Source organism: Neolamprologus multifasciatus, chromosome 3, assembly GCF_963576455.1.
Source record: "Neolamprologus multifasciatus chromosome 3, fNeoMul1.2, whole genome shotgun sequence".
Taxonomy (NCBI): domain Eukaryota; kingdom Metazoa; phylum Chordata; class Actinopteri; order Cichliformes; family Cichlidae; genus Neolamprologus; species Neolamprologus multifasciatus.
The window spans coordinates 10,702,815-10,724,663 of record NC_140441.1 but is presented as its reverse complement, the minus strand read 5'-3'; the positions used below and the strand labels follow the sequence as shown (position 1 = coordinate 10,724,663).

The window sequence follows — 21,849 nt, the reverse complement described above, 5'->3', positions numbered from 1 at the left end:
TTATATCTTAATAGATATGAGCATATTTCAAGTTTAATAGTATTTGCACTGAATTAAGTTACATTTGTTTGTAAGCCTTAAGGATGAATGTCATTTTCATTGCTATGACTGTTTACATTACTGTTTAAGCTGCTGATGTTCTTTGTTGTGATATTTTGATAAAATTGTTTATACTGGTACAAACAAGTTACTGTAACTTGGTAAAGCTAAAGGGAATGCCATTTGTGATTAATACATTTGGAAAAGAAGTTAATGAGCTCATGTTAAGAACACAAAATGGGAAAGAAATTGATTGTTCTGCACTGTTTGTGTAGATTGGTCTTTTTGAACTACTAGAAGAATTCTGGAGAACCACTGATGGCGAGAACAGCCCAAATGAGATCCTGGATGATCGTGAAATGGTGTGGCCAGCCATGCGATCGGATTGTGGGATTTGTCTGAGAAACTGATTCAAGCAACCCTGGATTTCAGATAAGCCCTATGCACTACTTTTCCTACCTGGATAAGAGGGTTTGTACACTGACAATTCCCCTACAGTACACCTGTTTGGGTTTTCAACGACTTTAAAGGACAATTCAGACTGGACAATTCAAACTTCACAACGGGAACACTTTAATCTGTTTCATTCATTTCAAAGAGCTCTGATACAGTTCAGTATAAATATTCCATTTAAATGTCTTTATTGTTTTGTTTTACATGTATTCACTTTTAAAATGCACTATTAGTGTGCAATTTGGGTTATTGTGTTGTATATGTATATAAATGGTACTGAGGCAATTAAGGTCCCAGTTATTCACTTCCAAGCCAACTCCTTTTGTGAGTCTCCAAAACAAAACCTCCTTCTGAACCTAGTAAGATGTCTAGGGTCTCTATTTGAAGTGAGAGTGTACTGGTCCTGAGTAGAGGCGTTACACTAGCTCTGGCAAGCTATGCGTCTAAACGCTTAAGCTCCAACTCCTTCTTTAGCTGGAACTCCCTCTCACGATCCTCCTTTTCCAACTGAAGACGAGCCAGGCGGACACGTAGCCAAGCATTGTGCTTTGAACCTACGGATGACTCTATGGAGAGTGGTTCAAAGTGAGGCAGTGTCATTGGCTTGTCCTCAGGCAGCCACTGAGCAACAGGCGTAGACACTGATGGAGCTACAGCTTGAGCTGGCACCTGCGGAACAGGCTGAGATGCTACACCATGCTCAAGTGGACTGGCAGACACTGGCAGGGCCACTATCCCTTTCTCCACCAAGCCAGACACAAGAGCAGCTTTCAGCTCAGCCTTACGCAGAGCTGTGGAGACACAAATGCCATAGAATGACGCCACCTCATGCAAATCCCTCTTCCTACAGGCGTCCAACTGGACAAGCGAAGGGTTTGCTAGAAACACAGTAATATCAAAGGTAGCCATTAAAACTAAATCAAAAAACTGCCTGAGGCTAATAATAACAACAAAGAAGAACCACCTCCAACAGACAAATCAAAAACAGGTGGGAAATATGTGTAGCCACAGGGTTAACCAATAAATAAAAATACCACCCTCTCCCCAGACCTGCCTACTAAAATCTTAGCCTAGTTAGCTTCTGGAGTGTACCAGGCTCGAGGCAACTTTAAAGGCTAAGCATCAAGTGCACAAAGCACCTACCGGGAACTAATCCCCACCCGGGATTACTCCGAAAATAAAAAAGGCAAAATAAAAAATAAGTGCCTGAAGGAGGAGCTTATGCTCAGCTAGACACTCCCCTTTGCTAACTGGAGAGAGAGCGCAGCAGATACAATACAACTAAACAAGCCACCGGCAAACAACTCACTAAAACTCAATTGCTGTTCCTTCCATTCAGATCCCGGACGAGCCCCCACATTGTTATGTTCCCCTAAAAGGGTCCAGGCGATGAAGGGGGAAGTAACAAAAAGTGTCCGGGTCAGGAAAAGGAGTCATGGAGGCAAAAGGGTTAAATTAAATAGTTTTATTAAAGTAGCTCAACTAAAAGAGCTGCTATCACCATTTAAGGAAAACAAACACAACTCAAGCGGTGGTCAATAAAGTAAAAAGTAAGTCAAAAAAAGAGCAGCTCACTAGCTGCAACCACAGAAACACACAACTCACTAGCTGCAACCACACAAACACACAGCTCACTAGCTGCAACCACACTAATGGCACTCTGGCCCAGAGCTCACCTTTCCCTGGGCTTAAATCTCCTTGATTACTGACGAGAGTCAGCTGCACAAAAGGGAAAGGTGGCACCTCAGGCAGAAGAGGTGGTAGAACACGCCCACACAGGCACCTTCAGGAGGAGGCCCTGCTAGGGCCGTAGCAACCACCAATTACCCTCAGAGGTGATATAAGCTGGAGAAGAGCAGTGTGGATGTGGGAGAGGCTTCTGGTGGATTTCCTCTGTGCTGGTCAGTGTGTGAGTCTGGTCTAGGTGTGGAAAAGGCCTGCTGTGTGTGACCAGCCCCACCGTGCGTGGCTGTTTGTGAGTAGTTCCTAACTGAGCAGTGGTTTTCCTTAAGGGATGGCGGCCTCCATTATTTTGTGTGGCCTGCCTGGTTATTGTTAATAGCAGCGTTGCTGTCTTTTTCTGTTGGAGCCTTATAGTTGTTTTCTTTGTTGAAGTGGTCACCATCTCTTTGGGTTGACCTGTCTGATTTACCATTAAAGCAGCGGTGCTGTCTCTTTCTGTTGTTACTATTTATATGATTATTGAGTTAATTGATTATAATAAAGATATATTTTGTGTTAACTACCTCTGCCTGGTGTTCTTTTCATTTCAACCCGGATCCAACTGTTACTGTCCCCCACCCTCTTCACCTAGCTTTCATGTGGGGACAGTAACAAGCTCCCAGTAGCTTCCAGTATTTTTATATGTGTGTAGTTTGCCATTATAATACACACACTGAAAGAGAGAGAGAGACATATAATAATAAAAATTGGGAGGGGAACATAATAAAATGGAACATAAAGGAATAGATAAGAGCAGCACAGAACAGAAAGAGGTGTGGTTCCCTGTCAATTAAGATCAACTCTGTATATTGTAATCAGTTGGCTGAAAGAAGACCTACACAATAAAAGATTTGTAAAATCATTAAGAAGTTTGGCTAAAGTTAACATTTCCCCACTGTACATATAGGTACATTTATAACAGGAAGATTAGAATTCAGAAAAACCCTCAAACATAATTACCAAGCAGGTGGCAAGTCAGAGAAGCATTACCACACAATATTAAAATTCCAAACAGTAGTAAAACTGTAAAACTTTGAACCAGCACTGCCACTTTTGCGTATTTATGACTCACTAAAAAGCCATACATCGAGCACTGGCTAGGCTGTATCCATGAGTGTGCTGTAGCAGAATTTGTAAGTGCAAACAAAGAAGTTTTGCGCTTTACTGCTAAGAATGAATGAATGTCTGTATCTTGCTGAGAAGGAAAACAAGGTTTCCATCTTCATCTGACGGCTATGTCGTGGTCACTAGTTTTCTGAATTATTATTTACTATTTATATTATACATGTATTCTACTTTTTAATATTAGAAAATGACACACTACGTGATGTCATTTAATGCAAGAACTTAATTGAAGAATTTAATACATTATATTCTACAGTTAACATCACAAGGTTGATTATTAAATGTTTTTTGCTTTAAAAACTTGTTTTAGATGTCATGTACAAGAAACAGGAAGTATAGTGTTTCCAAGGATACAGTGAAACACGGTCAAGCCTCATTTTGTTATTCCCGTTTTTCATTTTGAAAAATTGTATCCGCTTAATTAACCAATAATTCAATTCAATTTAAATTTATTTCTACAGCGCCAAATAAAAACAATGTGTGTGATTTTTGTTTTTCTTTGCTTTTATAAGGCACAGAGTCTCAAATATCTTGATGCATGCTCAACCAGCTAAAAAAATCCCCAAAGGTTGATTCTGTTCATTTGGACACATTTTCAGCAGGAGAAATATTTCGTCACCCATCCAAGTGACTTCTTCTTCTCCTATAGTAATGATTAACTGAGAATGCCTACTCATTCTATGAATCATAAACCACCAGACAGTTAAACCGGGCATATAACCGTATCAACATATGAGGTAAAAGTACATAAAAAAAGCTGAGTTAAAACTAAGTGTTAAGAAAGGTGAAGCACTAGAGCGACATGAGGAAAAAGCTCTCGATTATGATCAATCTCCTCTGTTTGGGGAGTCTGCTGACCACTCTTATCTGGTACACGTTCGAGGACGGGTGAGTGAGTAATTACCTTTGTATTTTACAGATAAAACAAAGTATTCTGATGAAAAGTAGCTTATGGCACTGTGATAAACACTTCCCAACAGTTGGGAAGCTGTGTAAAATGCTAATATAAGCCTGAGGTTGCAGAAATACAAACATGTTTAATTTAAGTAGAAATACACATTTCATATATGTTAAAAAATACTCTGGTAAAAGCTGAAGTACATGTCTTCATGTCTTTGTCATTCATTCTTTCACACGTAGCCACAAACCTCAGCTCTCACTCTGTATCTCCTTCTAAGGGAATAACATAGTATTTGGTATATGTTTGTTTTGTTTACATTGTTCTTTTGATACGAGTTTTGTTGTGCAGTGAAAATAAGGTTAGAGTCACATGTCCGGTTTACTCTGACTACACAACATTATTGGTACTGATTTGTAAATAACTGGACATGAATAACTTGTATATTACGTAGTATTACACAAAAGTATATTTCTAATTAACTTGGCTGCACTTAATTTCTTTTGACAATACTTTTTTTAGTTAGGATGCATTTTGAAAGAAAGGCAGACGTAAAGTGTAAAAGTGAAATACAAAGTCATATATAGTATGGTTTTGTAAAGAGCTGAGAAACCACAAAATGGGGAATCTACAAAGATGTTGCTGTAGCCCAAGAGTGTGCAGTCATATTCATTTTGTTTCCACTAGTGCTGTCAGCGTTAATCTGAAATGACGTTAACGCCACAACGCGGCAAATCTGCATTAACGAGCTACCGTGGATCACCCCGTGCGTGGGGCTGGACGGCATCAACACGTTAATGAGCTAACGTTAACGAGATTTGCCGTTTTGCGTTAACGTCATTTCAGATTAACGCTGACAGCACTAGTGGGAACACAACGAATATGACTGCACATTTATGCTGACATCATCCTAGTGCAAAGACAAGTGGAAGCAGACAAAAACAACAAGCAGGCATGCTACAAACTTTACCCGAGTCATTTAGACAGCCGTTAGCACATGATTCTCCTTATGGGGACCTGATATGTTTAATATGCTGCTGAGAATATAGCCCAGAAGAAGCGTATAGTATAGCTTTTATTTTGGAAAGAACCATTTCTCTGTAATAAACTCTCTTTTCCAAAGATGAGTGATTTCTCGATCAGATAGATGAAGTTTTTTATTACTTTGTTGTTTCAGCAACATTAAATTTAAAAACTGTACTTTTGAGTTAAAATGTATATTTTAATAAATGAAAAATTAAAAAAGCATGAACATTTTTTTGTATCGAAAAAATATCGAACCATGACACCAAAGTATTGAACTGAACCGTGAATTTTCTGTATCATTGCACCCCTAATATTAATATATATATATATATCGATATACAAAAATCATACATAATATATTGATCTACTGTCTCATCTTGTTCTGCTCTGAGTTTTGTTTTTATTTTCTGTCCCACTGTTGTGTTTCCTGTTTTATTTTGAAAGAAAGGCAGACGTAAAGTGTAAAAGTGAAATATGTATGTATATTTCCAAAAGTTGATTATGTTCATCTGGACGTAGCGTTTTCTGGGAGAAACGTTTCGTCACTCATCCAAGCGACTTCTTCAATCTCAGCTGACTGCAGGTTTCCCGAAATCTTATAAACAGTACATTTGCATAATGACTGAAACCAGCCCACTGAAGGAACAATGGGCTGTGAGGTCAGTTCCTTAATCATAATTATGCAAATTCTCATGACCATTGATCAACAACCACTGACCAAAACCCACTGATCAAAGACCACTGATCAATGGCCATGAGTACCATTCACAGAGAGTTGGGGAATGGCTTCAATCACAGCATTGTAAGATGGCGAAAGATGTACCCTTAGGCCCCCTTCTCGATTCAGAGATGGTCTTTCCCTTTTCACGTAAATGGCCTCCTTGACTCCACGCTCAAACCAGCGTTCTTCCCTGTCCAGGATGTGTACATCCTCATCCTTGAAAGAGTGTCCACTAGCCTGTAGGTGTAAATAGACGGCAGAGTCCTGGCCTGACGAGGTAGCTCTTCTGTGTTGTGCCATCCGCTTCGCCAGAGGTTGTTTGGTTTTCCCGATGCATAAATCCTATGTTACTCTGTTTGTGTCGGGGGAGCCAATCCTTGGGGTGGACCAATGTTTTTACATATCAAATTCATCAGGGAGGATATCAAAAGTGGCAGGTTAGCCTTCTTAGACTGTGAGATTTCCATCAGTAATGGGAGACATCTAAAAGCTGACATGTACCGTAAACCTACACATACGGATCAGTATCTAAGGTTTGACTCTCATCATCCACTGGAGCACAAACTGGGTGTCATCAGGACGTTACAACACAGAGCGAAATCCATCCCCACTGACACAGCGGCCAGGGAGGCAGAAGAACAGCACATCAAAACGGCCCTGAGTAAATATGGTTATCCCAGCTGGACTTTTGTCAAAGCTGGAAAGAAAGCTCCAGCCGATCCAGGAGAGAAGAACAACCGCTGCCCAAGCGAAAACCTGTAGTGATCCCATATGTGTCAGGAGTATCGGAGCAGTTGAGACGCATTTTTTCAAAACACCGGGTCTCTGTGGCTTTTAAACCCCAAAACACGCTGCGCCAAAAATTGGTCCACCCCAGGATCGGGTCCTCCGATACAAACAGAGTAACATAGTGTACGCTGTTAAGTGCCAGGAGGAGTGCCAGGATTTATACATCGGGGAAACCAAACAACCTCTGGCAAAGCGGATGGCACAACACAGAAGAGCTACCTCGTCAGGCCAGGACTCTGCCGTCTATTTACACCTGCAGGCTAGTGGACACTCTTTCAAGGATGAGGATGTACACATCCTGGACAGGGAAGAACGCTGGTTTGAGCGTGGAGTCAAGGAGGCCATTTACGTGAAAAGGGAAAGACCATCTCTGAATCGAGGAGGGGGCCTAAGGGTACATCTTTTGCCATCTTACAATGCTGTGATTGCAGCCATTATAAGATTGGGGAAACCTGCAGTCAGCTGAGACTGAAGAAGTCACTTGGATGAGTGACGAAACGTTTCTCCCAAAAAACGCTACGTCCAGATGAACAGAATCAACTTTTGGAGATTTATTTTCCTGGATGATTGAGAATGCATCAAGACATATGTATATATATATATATATATATATATATATATGGAACAGAGGATCGCAAGTTCAATTCCTAAGACTAGACCCCTATGCTAAGCGAGCCTACTGCAGATATGAGTGAGACAGATAAATATTAAGGCATGCCAGCTCGGATGTCACCCGGATCAACAAGGTCCGCGTCAGGTTTTGAGGAACCAGGGCACCCTGACGAGAAGTGGGCTACTGGAACAAGAAGGCATCGGTGGGCAAGAGAGCAAAACAGGGCAATTTTGGAATGCTACTACGCAAGTAACCCCGGCGAAAGGGGCTATATAAATAGGATTAGGGACCTATGGATTCTTCGATACCCAACATCCACAATGAGGTGAAACAACTAGTAGCTTAGTGTTCCAACATTCGAAAGAAGGGGCTGCTCTCACAGTTAGAGATTGACGAGGTACAACATAAATGCTACGGCAAGGAGGAGTCAGGATGCCAGGTCAGGGGTGATGATATCTCTCCCACCCGAGATTGGGTACATAGCCCCAAGTGCGATAGGAGAAGGATCGTTGAGCTGACCTGAAAAATAGGATCATGGCCAAGCTTGAAACCTGGATCCCCCGTAGCCAGCCAAGATTATGTGAAGTACCAAGATTACGTGAAGTACCCTCAGAAGGTCTGCTAGATGATGTTAATGCAGCACTACGGACAATACCTACAACCACGATTACCGACACTAACAAGTATCTACAATACGGCAACAGTGATCAGTGAGATGCTTGGCTACAAGTTGAACAGCCACAAGGGGCAGTACCCTCCATGGAGAGGGCCTTGGAAACTGCCAAGCCAAGACTCACAGCCTTGGCCAGTCGCTTGAGGAGGTACACCAGAGAGATCTCCACAGTGTACTCTCAGTGGCAACAAGTAGGAACAATAATAAGAGAACAGCACCACCAAGGCTGGAGACGGAGCAATACTGGAAGAGCATATGGGAGAAGGACGCAACCTTGCATAGCGGCAATGCTCAGTGGCTAGTGGATCTGAGGGCAGACCATAGCGACAATACAAGGGGCAGTACCCTCCAGGCTAGTGGATCTGAGGGCAGACCATAGCGACAATACAAGGGGCAGTACAATACAAGGGACATCTCTCCAGGGAGATCCTATTGAACAGGATCCAGTAACCATCCAAGAAAGGGTCTCCAGTATGGAACCGACATGGTTAGCTAGTAGCCAGTAGGCACTCCACGAGTGTCTGGCAGCTGCTAGTTAACACCCGGAATGGCTAACTGGACTCGGAATGGCTAACCGGTCCTGATCCCCTGGTCCCCTCCAACTACCGACCAATAACCTGCCTCAGTACTATATGGAAGCTCGGGTCCTCTACCAGAGGCATCAGGCATCATATCGGCTAAGATTAACAGGCACATGGGTCAATACATGAGCGGGACACAGAAAGGAATTGGCAAGAATACCAGAGGCTACTGGTAGACAGAACAGTCAGCCGGGACTGCAAGACCAGACTGACCAACCTATGCACAGCCTGGATTGATGTGACTCCCAAGCTAGGCGAGAGGCTCCAGCAGATCCCGGGAATAACATCGGAAATTTGAGCTGTGATTTTTACACTGACTCACTGATTTTCAAACACCATCATAATCTTAAATTGAAACTGATCTCTGGCACCACTGATGTGACTGTGACTGAACTATGACTGTAAACACTAAAGCTGTTCTGCAACTGTTCAACATCAACAACAGCAATACTGTAGACTTCAATACAATACTGCAGACTAACTAAATTTCCCCTTGTGGAGACAGTTAAAGGATTATTCTATTCTATTCTATTCTATTCTATTCTATTCTATTCTATTCTATTCTGTTCAGCCTGGACCAAGCTGTCTGTGTTTTATAGCACAGCAGCTGCCAATAACACAGTTGGATATATTATTATTATTATTATTATTATTATTATTATTATTATTATTATTATTATTATTAATAATAATATTCTATTAGTATATTTGAGTTGATTTTTAAGACTATTAAAAAACAAAACAAACAAGCAAACAAAAACCTCATTGTGTATAGATACAATATCTGACACAAACATCTCTCAAGTGAATTAAGGCATTACTTGTAATCTTTAAATTTCCAACAACTCATATACCCCTCTAATAATATCTTAAATATTTAACATACACAAGAACAGGGATCAGATTTAATAAATGAGTTAAGATCACAACTTACCTCCCGGAAGATGTAAACAAAACAAGAACAACAGAAAAAAAACAAAGAAACAAAAAAAAAAACAAGACCAAAGAAGGGTTCAAGAAAGAGTCATAATTTTATCTCTTATTTGTTTCTCACAGTTTTGTCGAGCTTCACCGACCAATTCCTCAAAGAAGTGCCCCAAAGCCCTCTGAACTTTGTAAAGGCTGCAAGTAAGAGCAAACATTGCAATGACTTGTTCATTAAAAAATAATTTTTTTATGTCAAGATTAAGTCATGTAAGCCCCCTGCAGGAAGTAGGTCTAAGGAGCTTGGAAAGAAAAGTGTCAGAACTTCTTTATTTTTCTTGAAGACATCAACATGGTCAACATGACCCCCCTTGGGGGACAGTGCCACCACATCCACCATTTGCTCTTTGAACTGAAGAAGCTTCTCGGGTGAGAGGTGAAACGTCTTAAAGAAAGATTTTAAAAGTCCAGACGCTTTTCTTTTCAAGCTCTTTAGACGATGACCTGGATGACTGAGAACTTTCACAGACACCCAGTGCAGGAAGGTTACTAAATGTACTGGAATGCTTGTGCATTACAGGGAAGTCATTGATGAAGTGAAAAAGCTCTACAATCAAACGTGGAAAAAGCATGAGGAGAATTACCACAGATTCAGGTAAGACCTAACATCCTGATATTATTGAGTGATGGTTGAGTTTTATTTTTATGTGAATTACTGGTTAATAATAAATAAATAAATAAAAACTGCCTGAAGCTAGTATGTGAGTACGAGCATGGAAGGCGGCAGACTACAGGAAACAGCTGCTATTTATCCTCAAATGCAGATGAGGCAGGATTACTCCTAAAGGTCTTTAAACAAGCTCTTCAGTCAAGGCTAAGTGCAATTTGCTAAACGAATCGGCTAACCAAATTTTCCCATCAATATGCTTAAACTACTTTTAGTTAAGAAGACATGTGAAAAGGGGACCTTTGACCAGCCCACAATTAAAAGTCTAAGACCAGCCAGAAAGAAATAAAGGTTTGGTTTACTTGTTTAGCAGACTCACACTCAGGATGTGTACAAGTGGGTGAAAAAATTGTCTGAGAGGCAACTAAATCAAGTAGAGAAAATTCTCTTGCAAAACTGTTGAACTTTGCTGTGATGTAGAGACAAATTCCACTAGTGGAGCTGAGATTCAGAAACCTGAACCAACACTGCGGATGTGGACGCAGAGCAACTGCGAATGATGGTTTTGGCCTCCTCAGCAATGCAAATCTTCCAGCATCCATGGAGGAGAGGAAGGCGGTCGTATCGCTCAGTGCGGGCAACATAATCGTCATCTGACAGACAAGAGCGAGCCCAAGGTTTTACAAAATTGTTGGGTTTTTGAGGAAGAAGACAAATATGCTCAAAGTACATTTTATTAAATTTGTTAATCAATTCAAGGTTAAAGGTTAAAACGGCTGCCTTGTCTGTGCTCACTCAGGAGACCCAAATGAACAAAGAGCACCACACCAAAGCAGTGTACGCCTTTAAACAGAATCTTAACATGCTTGGTTGAAACAATTGAGGGTGGCCTTAGGTCTGATATCTGCTCAGGTTTCTTCCTCTGTACGTCTCTCTATACGTCTCCTTATATAGACATGAGCCTTTTTCAAGAAAAAAAATCCCGTTACCATAGCAACCACCTCTTGCACTCTGGTCAGGCCTGCATACAGAGATAGGGAGTGGGGGAAGGAAAAGGAAAGTGGGGAAGAGAGCTTCTTTATGGGCCTGTTTCTTCTAACAGAGTCAGTCTTAAAGTTTTGTACCTTCTGGTGCCATCAGCAGTCCAGGCAGACCAACCCCCTCAAATTCCTCAGAGAAGGAGCTTCTGTCTGTGCCTGTTGTTGTCAGTGTTATAGACTACTTCCAACACTTCTTAGTAGTCTTCAATACATAACTGTGTGTGGTAAAGGATAAAACAAACGTGTGATGTTGATTTTGACATAATTGTTATGGGGTGGCTGCGTGCAGGCAGGAGAAGGACCCAAAGTGCAGACTCCGGAGACAAAACTTAAACTCAAAAACCGCTTTAATCTTAAACTCAAATAACATAACAGGGAAAAACAAAATAAACTTACACCGAAGGAATGAAAAAACACACAGCTAACTAAACGGTAGATCGCGACAATGACAAACTGAAACACAGGGCTTAAATACATAGAGGGAGCAATCAGGGAATGGACAACAGGAGGGAAACACAGCTGGGGCAAATCAGAACTGACGAGACAAGGAAGCGTAAACTGAACACACTGAGAAGAGACAGAAACCTTCAAAGTAAAACAGGAAACACAAAACACAGACTGAACAAAAGACACAGACTCACATGCAGGCACTACAACAGAGGGAACAGAGACGTGGGACCAGGGCAGACACAGACTGGACACGGGGATACAGCAGACAGGGGAGACAGCAACCAAGGATTACACAGAGACAAACCATAAGACCTGACTCACAAAAACCCAAAGACTAAAAATTATAAATAATATAATAAACTCAAAAGCCCTGGGTCAACGACCCAGGCATCCTAACAATAATAGCCTTAAGGATAAAAATAAACTTTAGCTGGATCTAAGGGTAACTCTTTGAGACTTTTATAATGGTGTGATTTCAGTCATTCCAGAACTCCAGGTATTCAGATGAACCCAATTATCATCCTGGGACTTTTGAGTTCACACACACATCCTGTTCCCACATCACCATTGCACTAACAATGATCATGCATTTTTTGACAGATGGCTGAGTGAGGCATAGATAATTTAAGCCCCATGGGAGTGTCCCCTAAGAAACCTTGGCTAATCGTGGCCTACACCTGTTTTCACACCTTGACTCGTGTGATTAGGTAGAGAATCAATAGGGGGTCCATTGTCCCTTTTGGGGGGACACTATCATAGGGCTTAAATCTGGGACTCTCCACCATTTGACCTTAAATTAAAGAAGCTTCTCGGATGACAGGTGAAACATCTTCAAGCAACTTAAAGAAGTCCAGACGCTTTTCTTTCTAAGCTCCTCAGAGCACCTCATAAAATATATGGCTCTTAAAGTACCACCCTTATGACCGACATTAAAGTACACTGGTATAGGCCTATTTAACACCACATACAGTTTACACAAGACAATTTTATTACTTATATAAATGTCATTTATTTTAACTGTCATAAACAGGATGTGACAAGCGATGTTAATAATAAATGTACTGCATTAAAACATTCACAGCAGGTGGGATACCCAATCTTTAATTGATGACGTATGAACTCTTCTTCCAGGTCCAAACTACTATGCGTGTTTTTAACATATTTTAATGTTTTGGTTTCTTGTTCTATTTAATCTGAGCAAGCCCTCTTTAGAGGAAGCAGAGATGAGGTAGCCAGAAAGTAGAGCAGGAACGTGAATGCTCAGAGGAGGACAAACCAGCTTCTGGGAAGCTTGATCAAGGGCAAAATGAGAACACGCAACATTCATTAAGGATAAGAAGTAATATGTAATATGTCGTGATGCATGCTCAGTCATCCAGGTATGTAATTCTGTTCACGTAGTGTTTTCATTGGAAGAAATGTTTCGTCACTCATCCAAGCGACTCCTTGAGTCTCAGCTGACTGCAGGTTTCCCCAATCTTATAAACAACACATTTGCACAGTGACTGAAACTAGCAACACTGAATGAACAATGAAAATGGGACAACCTGCATTCAGCTGAGACAGAAGAAGCCACTTGGATGAATGACGAAGCATTTCTCCCACTAAAAGCGCTACGTCCAGATGAACAGACCACTCTGAAGTTGTGATTTGGTACAGATGTATGAAGACAATCATTCTTCTATGGTCTCGGCAGATTGAGTCCGTCTTGTTACATTTAAGAGAGCTCTATGTTCAAGCCCATCTCTATGTTCAAGATGGGCTTTACATCTTCCAACAACTGCTCACACTGTCAAGGCAATACACCAGACAATTACATCCACGCTTTTTGGTTCTGTCCACCAGTGCAGAAGTTTTGGCTCGAGATATGTGAAGACTTATCAAAGTGTCTGAAATGTAAAATTCCAACCTTCCCTTTAGTATGCTTGTTTGAAAAATTGGATGATGTCACTACAGAAACTAATACAGTCCACATTGTTTTTACTGCCCTATGCATCACCAAGAAAACGGTCCTCATGAACTGGAAAAATAAAAAAAAATCTTAATTCTAGCCAATATAGAAACCATCTAATAGATCACATTAGTCTCGATATAGCCTCTGCCACCACATTAGATCAATCGATCTGGGCTCCTTTGATCGGCTCCATCCCCTAGCGGGGGTAGGGGGTCGTGGTTTGGTCCCGCCTTAGCTATTGTGGTTGATGTGTAGGTTGGGACAGGCTTAGGGCGCCTGGAGGACCCCTAGAGACGCTATCCCTGGAGGGCTTAACCCGGGGGTTGTGTTCATAACCTAGTTAGTGGCTCTGGTCGCTCTTAGAGGTTGTTCTCCTCGTGGCTGCGTGCAGCGGGGCTGGAGGATGGTCTGTGCTGCTGGACGTAGGTTACTGGCCTGGTGGCCTGGCTGCCCCTGAGTGGATCCGGGGCAGGCGTGGGGGTTTGGGGTTCGGGGGTGCTTCGCCTCCGTGCTGGGGCTCTGGCTGGGCCTTGGGGGCTTCGGTCCTCGTCGGTGTGTCACTGAGGTTGTGGGCGGGTGGGTGCATGGGGGCTGAGCCCTGGCGCAGGGGGCCTCTTGTGCATCGGCCTAACTGGGGGGCTCTTCAACTGGCAGGGAGGTTGTTCCATCCTTGCAGGAGTCCACTCTGCAGGTGGGGGAGAGACATAGGAGAGGTGGAGAATAAACTTAACCTGGGTGTCTGTTGTCTTGTGTAGTCTGGGAGATGATTGAATGTTGGGGTGGGTACAGTTTCCTCTGCGGTGGGGTAGGGTGGGCTGCCCCGGGTCCTGTGGGGCTTGGCGGTGCTGCTGCCGTAGGCCCCGGTCTGGATGGGCCTGGGTGGGTACCAGAGGACGGGATTGCCTACTGGGATCAGTGGGGGAGCTGGCCCTAGGGAGGGGCATCCTCCCCTCCCTTCTTTTCGTCCCCATCCCCTGCTACCTCCCTCTTCCCGCTCCACCACACCCACCCACACAGGTAGGGCCTTGGGGTGCGGGTGTGTCACCAGGGTGCAGGGGAGACATTCCCTCCCCCCCTCTGTCCCCTTCTGGCCACCTGTGCCTCAATTTTATCTCACAACTTAGACATCCACATTACTTACACTCTCATAACACACCCACATATATAGGGCCTTGAGGGTGGGCACGTTAACGGCGTCCAGTGGACGGTCTGTGTATTCAAACCTACCTCTGGCGCCGGTGCCCACCTCTCAATTTTAAATCCATGTAGACATTGAGGGTTCTCGGGAGGGGCCGTGCTAACACCTGCTGCTCTCTGGCAGCAGCACCATGCTCTCCCTTGTTTTAAATGCACTTTAGAGCAACACGCAGCAACACTGCGTCCCTGCTGCTGCGGAGCCTGGGACGGTCTGCTTGCCTCCACCCCGGGGGGAAGGGTAACATCTCTTGAGTCTGGGTGCCGTTTCCCCCTCTGGGGGCGAGGGTACCTGGACCCGGTGTATAGAGTATGTTTGGGGAGTGTGATTGTGTGTACATGTCCATTTATGTCAATCCTTACGTTGGGTGAGTGCTGAGTGTTTCTATATATGTGCATGAGGGTGGGAATGCATGTTTGTGTCTGTGTGTGCCTGTTTGTCTGTGTCTATATGTCAGGTCGGGTCTTAGACTCCACCTCTCTGGGAACTCCCAGGCCCTCCAAGTGTGGAGGCCTATCTCCCCTCACCACACTCCCTGCCGGTGACTGATGCCCTCAGGGGTCGTTGCATTGGTGGTTCTTGGTGTCTGGGGCTGGGCGCTCAGGTATGTACCAGCTCACTCCCGGTGGCTACTTGGCGGGGCCTGGCACCTGTTGCTCGGTCAGGCCTCTTCCGGGGTGCGGAGGGCCCTCGGGCCTCTGGCCTCTGTGCCTGCGGCTCAGTTCACTCTGGCACAGCTGGCTGCCGGCAGAGCCGGCGGGCACGCCGGTGCAGCCCCCTCTAGCTTCTGCTCGGGGGCTACTGGGTGACCCTTCGTCTGGGGATCAGCCCTTCCCATGAGGGTGGCACGGATACCCCTCCGGTGGTCCTCCTTGGGCTCTCGCACTCTGGGGCCTGGATCTCCTCCATGCCTGCTTCATGCCCTGGGCGACAGGGCTATGGCTCTCTACATCCTCTTGCAGACCATTACATGGGGAAACCATTTGAATACAAGCGCGCCGATCCACATAGGTGTGCACACGGGTGTTCACTGTTCATAGACTTAAATTACACCTTTCTTGGTTGCTACTTCAAAGCACATTGTGCGCTGTCTGTCCTGCGTGCTGCACAAGAACATTCAATATTTAGTATTTACTGCCGTTTACACTTAGCTAGATTAATGCGATGGTGTTGTGTTTAGTATGTTGCTTTGGTTTTTTTTTTGCCTGTTTTCTATTCTTTCTCTCCCAACAGGAGATCCAGGAGATTTTTTTTCCCTTTCTCACTGTCCCTCTCCCCTTCTGTTTTTCTTTTCCTTCCTCTATCTTTCTCACTTTCCATTGGGTATCCTTGTTGGTCTTCAGACAACAATTCTGACGGCTAAAGAACCAAATGGGACAGGCAAAAGAAAAAAAAAAATAAGAGAGCTCTCACTTTCAAGAGGGCATCATTTGTTTACCCTGATCAGAGACATTAGGATCATTTGCTACTTTGAAGGACTGCCTAAATTTAAAGAATCTATCTTGACTTCTTGAATTGGCTGGAACTATTATATCCAGATCCTAGAATATCTGAGTCATGCTGTTAGCAAAGATAAGTTGAAAAATATTTTCAGCTTCATTTCCTCCTGTGTTCCTCCAGTTTTCCTCCAGTGACTACCTCCTCGTGTTTTCTTGTTTCCACGATATACCAAGGTTTCTTCCTACCCTTCAGGGGTTTGTGTTTATTTATTTAAATACCTAATTTAAATGTTCCTCAGTTTAGTTTTATCTTTTTTATTCCTAGTTTTGTAAATATGCCTTAATAAAAAATGCACTCTGACTTAATCTCAGTTTTGTCTCCTTTTGTCTGCATTTGGTTTCTCATAAAATTACTGTTATGGACTGTTGTGAACTTTATCTGTCTCTGATTTTTCCACGCCTTAAGTTTTTACTGTCTTGCAAATCTTTCATCTCAACACCAAAACTAATTTCACACTTTTTATGCTTTCTTTTATTTGTTTTTATTTTTTATTTTACCAAATTTCCCAGAGGATCCCACCCGAGGGATTAATAAAGTTTTATCTTATCTTATCTTATCTTTTTATCTTGTTTTTAATTTATCAAGATTACAGCTGAGCATCAATTGCAATGGATCCAACAATGGCATTGTCACTAAGGAAAACACTCCAGTGGGATCTAAGATTGTTTCTGACATGGACAGGAGTGTCATCTCTGTGACCCCGGACCTTTTCAAAATCTTTATAAAAGTATGTTATTCCTAAACACAGGAACTGGTCTTGTAATGTGTTGTTTATGAATGAACTAGTATGAACTAAGACAAAATTTGCTGCATGTTTCATGCCTCTGTTGTCTTTCAAATTTTCAAACATGATATGACTACATTTTGTCATCATCCTTAAAGGATTAAATCACATCAGTTCCTAAATACAATGAGTAGTTGTCTTTCACACACAGTATGTTACAAGCACTGTAAATGTTGCTCTTTGTTATTTATAATCTGTTGATGTCAATTCCAGGAGAATCCTTTCTCAAAAAAGAGATGGGACACTTGTTCAATTGTTGGGAGCGGTGGGATTCTAACAAACAGCGGCTGTGGAAAAATGATTGATTCAGCTGATTTTGTTATTAGGTGAGAAAGATGTTCACTGTAAGGAATGGAAATCGTGATGAGGACTCTTCTCTCTGTAAGTAATATTTCATGTTTTTTCAGGTGCAACCTGCCTCCTCTGGAAAATGAATTTCACAATGATGTCGGCAGGAAGACTAACCTTGTGACAGCAAACCCAAGCATCTTCTTGAATAAGTGAGCAATTAATGAACCCGACATTGAACTGACTTGTTAGTTTATGTCTTGTTGCTTTAAGTCATGCATTAATTTGCAGGTATGGGTCACTGATGGGACGTCGCCGGGCGTTTGCAGACAGTCTCCAACAGTATGGCAACTCCCTGCTCCTCTTTCCTTGCTTCTCCTATGGTTTTAGTCGTCCAGTGTGCCAGCGGGCTGTGTATGCCATTGAGGACATGGATATCCCTATCCAACCAATCTTCATAAACCCTACGTATCTCGAAAGACTGGTCAAATTCTGGGAATCTCTGGGGTTAAAGGAATATCGACCTAGCACTGGATTATTTATGACTAGCCTGGCACTGGAATTTTGTGAAACGGTGCATCTGTATGGATTCTGGCCATTTAGTAATCACCCAGATAGACTCTTTCCCCTAACTAACCACTACTATGATAATGTACCCTATAATGGGAAAGTCCATGCAATGCCAAAAGAGTTTTCCCACTGGGTGGAGCTGCATAATAAGGGCGTGCTCAAGCTTCACCTTGGAGACTGTAAATCAGATCAGATCTAGTTTGAATTTTGCAATAACAAAAGAATATGTTCAAGTATCCAACTGAGAGGCCAAGACATTTGCACTCAAACCAAATGTATTAGTTTTTTTTGCTAAAGTTTCTTTTTAACAACATTTGCAATGCATGGTCATGATAAAGTTGATACACTCCTCGTTAGAAGGAGGGTACAATACGCTACAAGAAAATAAAATAGAGACTTTAAATAGAAATTGAGAAATCACCATTTGCTTTTAAGCCACTACTTCTGTTACAACCTTTATATTACTCTGCTAGTGGTCACTTTTGGTTCTGCAACAAAGACAATTCTCTGCAGCACTGACTGTTGACACTTTCAAACATAAACACTTTAAAGCATTTGTAAAAGGTTAAAAATGTGTGTTTAAGCCAGAAATATGAGTTAAACTAATAGTTAAAAAGTTAAGGGATAAGAAGCAGTAGGTCGCAGCAGGCGGACGCCCCTCCCTGAGCCTGGCTCTGCTGGAGGTTTCTTCCTGTTAAAAGGGAGTTTTTCCTTCCCACTGTTGCCAAAGTGCTGCTCATAGGGGGTCATGTGATGGTTGGGTTTTTCACCATATGTATTATTATAGGATATACTGTACAATATAAAGCGCCTTGAGGCGACTGTTGTTGTGATTTGGCGCTATATAAATACAATTGAATTGAATTGAATAGAATAGAAGAGCATTCATAATTTATTTGGATTTAAGTTCAGTTCATGTCTTCAAACAAGGTAAAAAAAAATGGACACCCCCGTTATATTTTTTGTGCTTATTATGTCTTATTATATTTGCTGAATCAGTGTTATCCGCTACACTTTACATGTTCTATGGCATTGCTTAAAGATACCACTAGATGGCGCACAATGCTCAGGAGGAGTAAACCCTCTTCGGAGGCAAATCTGCAGAATAAATCCTGCAGTTGAAACTGTAAACAAGCTCATGATCTGTGCCTCTTTATTTTAATACACAGCTGCAGGATCTAGGATTGCACACCTCCCAGCCACCTGTCAGACCAGGGGGCACAACACAGTCAACTTATCAATTCTAAATCCACAGAAGATTTACAGCTTCAAGACTTTGAAAGTACTGATAGAATTGTTTACCTGTGAGCCTGCAGTACATTGCATTTGTTACAATGCAGCTAAAGAGTCAACTGTCACAGCAAGCTAGCTTTCACTAGATTGTTCTTTAAAACATAGAGATGTGGCTCTGATCCATTTGTTGTCAGTTTTTATGACAGGCACAGATTCATCATTGTCTTTATGGAAACAATGTACAAAAATGCAGTTTAAAATGTGTCTAAAGAACTAATATGTATGATAAAAACCTGATTTATATCTATTAAAGTAGTACTTTACCCTGAACAATGAATTTGTTTTGTATTTGTATCCATGAAATTAAGTCAGTGAAAAAAACACTTTATATTTGAATTTATTAACTTTGCTGCTTCACATGAATTTTGTTAATAACAAACATTACATTTGTTTTTTCATTTTCATTTAATTATTCACAGCAACATAATGACTCACAATTGTGCAACTTACAGGCAAATATCACAATCAAACACGGCACTTGCAACTGCATCAAAAACATGACCTGTTTGAACATTTATCCTCACAATATATGTAATATTTTCTTTTTTTTCTTTGATCAAACTGACACAATAGCAATAAACTGAAGAACAATGTAGAAGCAAAGCAATCAGCCATAGAAGTTTAAAAGAAAATCTATACCCTGTGTCCACAGACACTGAAAAACATGCTAAGATGAATGTGTGCAGCTGCATAATTCGAAAGATATAATACTATGGAGGCATGCTTAGTTTGAAAAACAACTGAAGTAAAGTCTCATAAATTCAATTTCCTTGAATCAAAATGTAAAAATAGACACGTTCAGTTTGTTCTAAATATATTCTGTGCACTGTCGACCTTCTGAATGATGATTTACAGTCTGGTTAAAGTGAAGAGAAGTGCGCACAGGTTTGCCACAACGCCTCGAATTTTTGATCAGAAATCTTTGTAAAACCCAGAGAACCACACAAATAAGAACAAAGAAATGAGACCAAAGCGAACCGATCCTGCAGAGAAACCAGATAATTGCTGTGGTGATAAAGACAATTATTATTATTGCTTTTTGTTTTAGTCTTTAGCATTTACATTTTTAAAGGTTTTTTTTAATAAAAAATCTTTTTCGCTGTTGAATTGATTCTCTTGTCTCACAAAAGTTGTGTGACTCCATGTAAAGAACAGAAGATATCTACTAATCGGTTATACAAGTAATTATTATCCGGGGTGTTTCGAGACCCTCAGCTGGACTGCAGTGGTTGGACTGGTGGACTACATCTTTTAGGGGGGAGATGGCATCTGGCTCTGATGGAAACTCTGGAAAGACAATTATCATTATGTTAATTTAACAGGTTTAAACACAGAATGCCCAGACCTTTACATTGGAGAAACCAAAACAGCCACTTCACAAGCGCACAACATAGAAGAGCCACCTCCACGGGACAAGACGCAGCGGTCCATCTGCATCTAAAGGACAAAGGTCACTCTTTTGAGGATGCCGATGTTCACATTTTGGACAGAGAGGACAGATGGTTTGAAAGACGAGTGAAAGAAGCCATTTACGTCCACTGTGAGCGACCATCTTTGAACAGAGGCGGTGGTTTACGACACCAACTGTCTGCCATCTATAATCCAGTTTTGAGTTCCCTCCCCAGACGCCTTAACGCCCACTCACATCCTGGGCCATCTGACCTTAGGAAATCACATGATAGGGTGGGGTTAGGTTTCACAATGAGTTCATCTGACACCTTGGCTGATTGTGACCTACACCCATTTTAACACAGAGGGTCATCAGAGGGTCCTTTGTCCCTCGTTGGGGGGTAACTCCCACTGGATTTAAATCTGGGACTTACCACCATTTGACCTTAGAACTGAAGAAGCTTCTCGGATGAGAGGTGAAACGTCTTCAAGCAACTTAAAAAAGTCCAGACGCTTTTTTTTTTCTAAGCTCCTTAGACTATGATGACCTGGATGACTGAGAACCTTCACAGACATAACCTTCTTGAGAACATTTAATCAGTGTCACTCTTGCAAAGGTGTTGACAATGTTGAGACGCAAAAGGAAATTCAGTGAAGCTCCAAGCAGCTTCCAGTTTTATGTATATGTCTAACTTGCCATTATAATACACATACAGAAAGAGAGAGAGAGAAAGATAGAGAGAAAAAAGGTGTAGAAGGTGAGATAGAAATACAGGTTATTATACAGGAATATTCAGGTTGGGAGAGGGACATCATAAAATGGAGCATAAAAGAATAGATAAGAGCACCATAGAACAGAGAGAGGTGTGGTTAACTTTTAACTAAGAGTTAACAATCTTCAGATTGTAATGAGTTGGCTGAAAGAAGACCTACGCAATAAAAGATTTGTAAAATCATTAACAAGCTTGGCTAAAGTTAACATTTAACTACAAAATCTACAGATATATATATATATATATATATATATATATATATATATACAGTGTTGGGAAGGTTACTTTTAAAATGTATTCCACTACAGATTACAGAATACAGAATACATGCCCCAAAATGTATTCTGTAACGTATTCCGTTACGTTACTCAATGAGAGTAAC

General features: G+C 41.9%; 1 protein-coding gene across 2 annotated transcripts; it reads left to right on the top strand.

Annotated features, from left to right (window-relative positions):
• Positions 1 to 4,023: 4,023 nt before the first annotated feature.
• Positions 4,024 to 21,723, top strand: LOC146521552 (alpha-2,8-sialyltransferase 8F-like). 2 transcript variants are annotated; one of them, XR_014873329.1, is made up of 8 exons: positions 4,024 to 4,227; positions 9,697 to 9,768; positions 10,145 to 10,219; positions 16,956 to 17,097; positions 17,368 to 17,480; positions 17,562 to 17,654; positions 17,734 to 18,576; positions 21,559 to 21,723. XR_014873329.1 is itself a non-coding variant. In XM_085155087.1 (7 exons), the coding sequence occupies exons 1-7, from the start codon at positions 4,142 to 4,144 to the stop codon at positions 18,209 to 18,211; spliced, it is 1,059 nt and encodes a 352-aa protein (XP_085011213.1). In that variant the 5' UTR covers positions 4,024 to 4,141; the 3' UTR covers positions 18,212 to 19,498. The 2 variants fall into 2 exon arrangements, 1 of the variants encoding a protein (XP_085011213.1); XM_085155087.1 differs by lacking the exon at positions 21,559 to 21,723 and having other exon boundaries at positions 17,734 to 19,498.
• The last annotated feature ends 126 nt before the right edge of the window (positions 21,724 to 21,849 follow it).